General features: G+C 38.8%; 1 protein-coding gene across 1 annotated transcript in view; it reads right to left on the reverse strand.

Annotated features, from left to right (window-relative positions):
• The window catches only part of nrd1a (nardilysin a (N-arginine dibasic convertase)), a 104,144-nt gene extending 98,812 nt beyond the window's left edge, over positions 1 to 5,332 (reverse strand). The window contains exons 1-2 of the mRNA XM_055156006.1: positions 5,287 to 5,332; positions 836 to 1,152 (exon numbers count right to left, since the gene is read on the reverse strand). Coding sequence (XP_055011981.1) covers positions 836 to 1,008 — 173 coding nt within the window. The 5' untranslated portion in view covers positions 1,009 to 1,152; positions 5,287 to 5,332. The remainder of the gene's footprint in view (positions 1 to 835; positions 1,153 to 5,286) is intronic.
• Between the last annotated feature and the right edge of the window lie 2,614 nt (positions 5,333 to 7,946).

Here is a 7,946-nt window from a genome sequence, read left to right on the forward strand (position 1 = left end):
GTTTAAATGTTAGATATCTCTAGGATACCAGAACGTTACTTTTGCTCAGGAGTAGTTCACTGATGCGTCGTCGTTGTTCACCTTTAAGTTTTCGTCTTTCTTCCCTTGATCGTTGTGGATAAATTGTTCATGGAAGAATGTTTATCCTTTGTGGACCTTGTTGGTTGAAGATTTGGTGATGGGGCAGATTTATGAAGCTGGTGGAAAATACGCTAATCATTTCCACAGACATTATGCCACAGAAAACCATTAACTTAAAGTTCTGCAAATTTACAGCGAGGCACTTCTGGCTGTTGTGAAAAAGGTCTATAGCAGACATGTCAAACTCAGGTCCAGGGGCCAAATTTGGCGATCAATATAATTATATTTGGCCCACGAGATCATATCAAATGTGTATTAGGGCTGTCCGCCAGCTACAGATAGGCTATAGGGACATTATTTATTAAAAATGTTGTTATTATTTTATACTTTGCTTGTTCTGGATTCAGTGTTTAAGCAAAACTTTTTATTATTTTATAAACATTTATTTTAATAAGAAAAGGTTTAACATTACATATCTCGAAAGAAGAGAAAACATGCAGATGTTGTTGAATTTTTTCAATAAATATTTAATTTGGCCCACAACGTAGTCCCTGTTTTTAATTTTGGTCCTCTGTGAATTTGAGTTTGACACCCCTTGTCTATAGGAATTCTAAAATGTTTTTGTCACAGTAACGCAAACTGTTACCAAAAGTGATCCTTCCTTTCCTTTCAGTGCAGTGGCCAGATCTCCTTTAGTCTTTTGAAATGTGAAAATAAAGACAATTTCTCCATTTCTCAGTACTCTGCCCCTTACCTGTACTGTTTGGGGTCACTGGGGGACTTGACGATCTCGCTGTCCCCTACATTCTGGTCTTCCTCTTCCTCCGGCGTGACTTCCTCGTCCCTTGGTTCAGGCACCGCTTCGGTCTGGACCTGGATGGAGGAGTCCGCGGCGGGGGTATTTCTGGACTTGTTCCGGCGGGGCATCCTGTACAGTAGAGGGGCAGGGGGGGTTATGGGTCTGGGGGGTGAGACGAGGAGGAGAGGATGGAGCGCTGGGGTGATGAAGGTCCTGATCAGGGCAGAGCAGCGGGTCAGTCTGAACAGAGCTATGGTGAAGAAGACCCCTCCCTAGAACAGACATGAAAACAGTCAGTGACGCAAAGAAGACATGTTTGTTTATTATAAGTGTTTCACATTAAACATCCTAAATTATGCAAAATTGACTCTTGTGAGCTTTTGGCCATGTTAGAATGTTGTTACCTCCTCAAAAACAGACCTGGGGTTGTGTTTTGTTTCACACAAGTTAGTAATCAGTTTATTATTTGTTTGTGTTCAAAATTAACTTTGTAAGACTTAGCCTGGCCCCGCTCTGAGCCCGCTCTAGGTGTGTAAGAAAATATCGATTCAGTGATATATCCCGATACTTCTTTGAGCTATTCTTGTATCGATTCAAGATGTGTCTGAATCAATTTTTGAAAGTCATGTTTTTCATGAAAAAAATCGTAAGTTCAATTTACTGTTCTCATGATTTAAAAATTAAATAAACTGTAGGCTGACCGAGTGTTTGTGTCTGCTCGCTCCTTCTGAATGCAGAGAGCTACGAGAGACGCTCAGTTTAATGTTCCAATGAAAAGAAATTAAAACCTGAACATTTGCATCACTTTATAAAAAAACAAAAAAACGGATGGCCAGAACAGGACGGGGAAAAACGGACAGCAACCTACATTTGGTTTGTCGATTAAAAATGAATGTAATCGACAAAATCATGCCCATCCCCAACTACGATGCTGAAAATCACACTCTACGGTCTAAAGAAAGAGTGTTTTTATTATTATTGTGGTATCAGAATCAGTATTGTGTATCAAGCCTGTTCCTCAGTATCAAAATTGAGTTTGAAATGATCAGTAACATCGTGACAACACTAAAACATAAAGACTAAGCTAAAAACCTTCTTCACAATCTTTACAAATCCTCACTCAAACAACTCATCAGTGTTTATTTGGTTACTTTACTTCATTTAGATTTGATTTCCTTCATAAAAACACAAGCGCAGAAACAACACGGACTCAGAGACATATTACTAATGTCAGATTTCTCACTGGAGGGCTCAGATGAACTTAGTTATGACGAATTCATTATCTCTGACTATAATTACGCTATGATTAGGAAAGAGTACGTATTAATAATGATGACAATGTTGATTGACCTTGGCTGACTTAAATGCAATTATGCAATCATCAGAAAATATTAAACCGTCCAGCAGACAGCTCGCTTTCATTTCTATTAGTTTGTGAATGAAGGGAGGACTTTGTTGATTATTTACTTATATTATAATTTCAATAGGGGCAAACCAGGACTAAACCAGGATTAGAACAGTACTCGAAAAGGATTAAGGCAGCAGTAGAACAGAACTAAACCAGGACTAAACCAGGACTAGGACAGGACCAAACCTGGACTAGAACAGGACTAAACCAGCACTAGAACCGGACTAGAACAAGACTAAACCAGCACTAGAGCAGGACTAAACCAGGAGTAGAAAAGAACTAAACCTGAACTAAAACAGGACTAACAAAGCACTTGAACAGGACTAAACTAGGACTAAACCAGGACTAAGACAGGACTAAACCAGGACTAGAACAGGACCAAACCAGCACTAGAACAGGACTAAAGCTCGACTAGAATAGGACTAAAACAGAACTAAACCAGGACTAAAATAGGACTAAACCAGGACTAAAATAGGACTAGAACAAGACCAAACCATCACAAGAACAGGACTAAATCTGGACCAGAATAGGACTAAACCAGGACTAGGAGGGGACTAAACCAGGAGTAGAACAAGAATAAACCAGGGATAAGACTAAACCAGGATTAGAACAGGACTAGAACAGGACCAAAACCAGGACTAGAACAGAATCAAACCAGCACTAGAAAAGGACTAGAACAAGACTAGACCAGGGCTGGAACAGGACAAAACAAGGACTAGGACAGGACAAGAACAGGACTACAATAGGACTAAACCAGGACTAGAACAGGACTAGAATAGGACTAAACCAGAACTAGACCAGGAATAAACCTCGACTAGAATAGGACTAGACCAGGAGAAAACCAGAACCAGAACAGGACTAACAAATACATAAGACAACAAATGTCACCAGTGATATAAAATGTTTAGATTCATTTGTGGATGTTAATTAGAGATGCACTGATATAGATAAATAAAATAAAATATATAGAAATTATTTGGATCAGGTATCAGCTTCATGATATCTGTTAAGCAGAAACCCTGGTTGGACCTTTAATTGGATGTAACAAAATGTCTCATTAGGTTTGAACTTTTACACATACAAAGTTCTTTACTAGTTATTTGAGGGATACATAACAAGTTGCATAACAGAAGTGGATCTGTAATAAGTAAGGAAATAAATAACATTTTCCTTCTCTACACTGTCAAAAATATTGAAAATGAAAACCAGGCATAAATCAATATTAAAAGAAAAGAAAGTACTACAATTTAATGCTGAAAATCACATTCTACTGTCTAAAGAAAGAGTGTTTTGTTATTATTTTGATCAAGTTTAGAGTATCAAGTTTATTCGTTAGTACTGAAATTGAGTTTGAAATTTTAGTATCATGGCAACACTACTGCACTGGTCTCAGTATATTTTTTAACAAATATGCACTAAAATGACAAATAAGGCTAGGGATTGGTATACACTTCTATTATAGACCCATTTACACAGTTAATCAGTAAAAACAGAAAGTGTTTTTGGTGTTTAGTGGCTGTTTAATATTAGGTATAGGCAGAACTATAAAAGCTGTTTCGGTGCATTGCTCATTTAATTTTTTTTATTTTATTTTTTTATTTAAAGAAATGCTCACTGTCTTTTGAATCCTAACTACAACAACAACAACAACTCACCTTTATGTAACAGATAATACTCCCTACAACTTTACAACTCACCTTTATATAATGGATAACCCTATGTCCTGTCAACCAGCATATCATTGTTGCACTATGACTTCCTATGACCTCTTATATAAAGCTGAGATTTTATATTTTATTACTTATTTTTCTATTTTATTTTGACTTGTACATTTACATTTACATAATTATGTCTTATTGAACACCAGTCTCTTGCTCTTTTTTGCTGCTTATTTAGAATTTATTATTACCATTTATATTTTTACGCTTTGTTATTATGTTATATTGTGACGTGTGAGCCGCTGTGTCCAAATAATTTCATTGTGAATCAATAAAGTTTGTCTAAGTCTAAGTCTAATACTACTACACTGATTTTGTTCAATATTGAGTATAGGCAGATATTTAAAGTAAAGAAGTGAAAAAGCTGTTTCGATGCATCCCCATATTCATTTTTATTTTATTTTTTTTAAGACATGCTCACTGTCTTTTGAATCCTCCCTACAACCTGAAAATGAAAACCACATGAACAGTTATAATCAATCTTTCATAGCTGTTCTTTTTTTTTTTTTTTTTAAACATGATAAGAACACAAAAAAGTCCACTTCATCTTTATCTTTATCTTTTTAAGCAGCTTTTCTGTATTTTACCTCAACAAATGTCAATGTATGCCTCCCTTTACTGTCCGCAGGGATCAGATCGGTCAAAAATAGTGACACCCGGGACATTTCTTGTATAAAACTGGGACAAATCACTAGTTTGGGATAAATCTGCAGGGACAGGGGACACACACGCAGGGCTCCAAACTGGGACTGTCCCGGGTAAACAGGGACTAGGTCTGGTCACCCTGTCCTCCCATCGTGTGTGCATAGCTGTGCAGTAAGGGTAGCTGAATACATGGGGGGGCAAAGGGCCGTGGGTTTATCACAGGTTCAGAGCCGGGTCCACGCGTCCTGCCAGCGCCCACTGTCCCCTCACAAAGCACCTATTGACATCTGCTAAGCATCTACTTTACACCAGCCCTGCCCCACTAGCACAATGACAGCTCCAAACCACACCACATCTTTAACACAAGCACCGATTAAAGCTAAAATCAAAGCTGGATTTCTTTAAGATACAGCCTGATCACAGTATTTTACAGATCTGATGATATTATAACAACATTACTACACATACATGTAAATAGGGGAAGAAATAAAACAAGATCTCCTGCAGCTTAGCGCCAAATCAAACGCCGAATAATAACACGGATGAAGTTCTGCACGTGTTTAAAATATTTTCCGCTATTCTACGCTAAACCAACTTTGACATAAAACCTAAAAAGAGTTTAAAAATAGCAATACCTTCCTCCCTGTTGACAGATGGGCCTCCGTTAGGGTGAATACCGGGTACGCAGCAACGTCCGCCGCGCTGATTGGACGAGAGGGTATAGAGTTTTAGTAACACAGTAGCTGATTGGTGCTACGCTGCAGAGAGGCGGGGTTTAACTGAGCACGTGTTCTGTTCACTAGGTTAGAATTATTCGGCTCTTTTTTTTATTATTATTATTATTTATTTATTTTTATGGAGAGCCGAATCTTTCATTTCAAAGTGATCTTAGCGATCTTAATTTCATTTATGGATGATTTATTTATGTATAGAAGATGACTTAAATAGATCGATAGATAGATTACGTAATTGCAAATAAATACAAGACGAAATGTTGCAACGTATTCAATTATTAAATGGTGAATAAAAATAAATAAATTAATGCATTAACACATTAATACATCACATTCCAGGGATTAAAACGCTAAATGATGCTTGTTTTTTACATTTCTATATTATTTGTGCACATTTATTTATTTACATATGGATTTTTTTTATTAATGCATTTATTAATAATATATATATATTTCTCATTCCTCTTTTTTTTTTTTTTTTTTTTTAACATGTATTTATATCCACTTTTATTTATTCCTACATTTTGCTACGTTAGTTACAGCTACTTAACGTGAAGGAGACACTTTTTTTTTTCAACTTTTATTTATTTATGACGTTATATCCTTTTTACATTGCATATAAATAATAAGAATAAAAATAAATACTTTAATTAATAAAAAAAATAAAAAAAAAAAAAAAAAAAAAAAAAAGCTTTCACGTTCAAATCCGTGGTTCAAATCTTAAAAACTGTTCCGAAGAATCAATCAATTAATTAATCAGTCAAAAACTTTATTAATCCCAAAGTGCAATTCAGTTTGGACATCTCTGGTCGTGCACAGTCCATAAATAAATAAAATAAAATAAAATAATCGTAAACATGTAGTTAACACTCGCCGTACTTTCAAACCTCGGTGCATCACGTGACACAAGAGCAAATTTACTTTACATTTAAAATCTTTACGGCAGAAGGAATATAAGATTCATTCACACGTGTCCTCGCTGTGGTGAAAAGTTATTAGAGGGGACGTGTACAGATGCGGGGGACGCTGGGACACGCCACCTGGACGCGCACGGACACAGCTGCTGCCCATCTGCTCGTCGTTACGGCCGCGGGATCGTGCAGGAGTCCGGGCGGCGCTGTCACGGACGCTAAATGCCGTAATGGGTAATTTTGTCGGTCTCCACTTGAGCCAACCGGACACATCCAGGCTACAGCCCCCGTCGCAGCTGACACGAGCGGGCTGTGCGGGGGTCTGCCGGGCTCAATCACGCGGGGATGAGGCTCCAGCTCCGTGATCGTGGTCTGTGTGGGGACACGCCGCTAGATGGCGCAGTGAGGTCATAGGGGACGTGAGGTAAATTGCAGTGCAAATCAGGCGAGCCGTGTTGCTGGGTTTCAGAAGACATCACAGTATTCTACAGGCCAATATTATTTAATACAGGCAAGAAAAGGCAAGGCAAGTTTATTTTTGTAGCGCAATTCGTACACAAAGTAATTCAAAGTGCATTACAGAATAAGAAATACAGTAAAATCACAATAAAAACATAAATAACCATCATAAAATTAAAAAGAGAGCGAGAGACATTAATTACATAAATTAGGGAGAAGAGTGCAGAATGAAAACCTGTGCAGCTAAACTGAACTGATCTCAGCCTGGATTTAAACAGTCAAAGTAGAGGCTTGTCTCACATGTTCAGAAAACTGCAACACATTCAAAACTCTGCCGCTCACCTCCTCACCCACACCCGCTCCAGATACCACGTCACTCCTGTTCTTAAGCAACTCCACTGGCTCCACATACAATACCGCATCCAATACAAGGTTCTCCTCATTACCTACAAGTCCCTCCATAACCTGACCCCTCCCTATCTCACCGAGCTCCTTTGTCTTCACTGTCCCACCCGCCGCCTCAGATCAGCCGACACCAGCCTCCTCACTCCCCTCATCAGGACAAAGCGGGCGACTGAGCCTTTGCTGCCGCTGCCCCCTTCGTCTGGAACTCACTCCCACAATCCATCAGGAACTCGGACTCACTAAAAACTCACCTGTTCAAACTGGTATTCCCTCCATGATTCCCCCGTTTTCTACAGTGTTACTTTTATTTGTCTGTAAAGCGTCTGAGTGTCCAAAAAAGTGCTATATAAGTCCGATGTATTATTATTATTATTATTGTTAAGACTGTTCAGGTTTTAGCTGCGTGAACCTGAAATGCTGACTCCCCGTGTTTAGTCCTGACTCTGAACACCAGCAGGAGGTCGGTCCATGAGCTCTTCAAAGTGAGAGATGGTTCACTAACATGTCATAGATGTGAAACACAACGGACTCCAGGCACTCCAAAGAAGTAAAAATCGCACGTCACAGATGTACTTTGGTGCTCGGCCATGGAGAGACTTGTACACAAGAAGAGCCGCGTTAAAGTCTCTGAGCTGCAGGAGCCAGTGCAGAGACCTGAGCACTGGACTTGTGTGCTCGGACTTCCAGGTTCGAGTCAGGACCTGAGCTGCAGCGTTCTGGATGTTCTGCAGCATCTCACAGCTCGTTTGAAGAGGCCAGTGAGCAGAACATTACAGTATCTAACCT

This window comes from Boleophthalmus pectinirostris, unplaced genomic scaffold (genome assembly GCF_026225935.1).
Source record: "Boleophthalmus pectinirostris isolate CB_2022bp ecotype Guang Dong unplaced genomic scaffold, ASM2622593v1 HiC_scaffold_10, whole genome shotgun sequence".
Classification (NCBI taxonomy): Eukaryota; Metazoa; Chordata; class Actinopteri; order Gobiiformes; family Gobiidae; genus Boleophthalmus; species Boleophthalmus pectinirostris.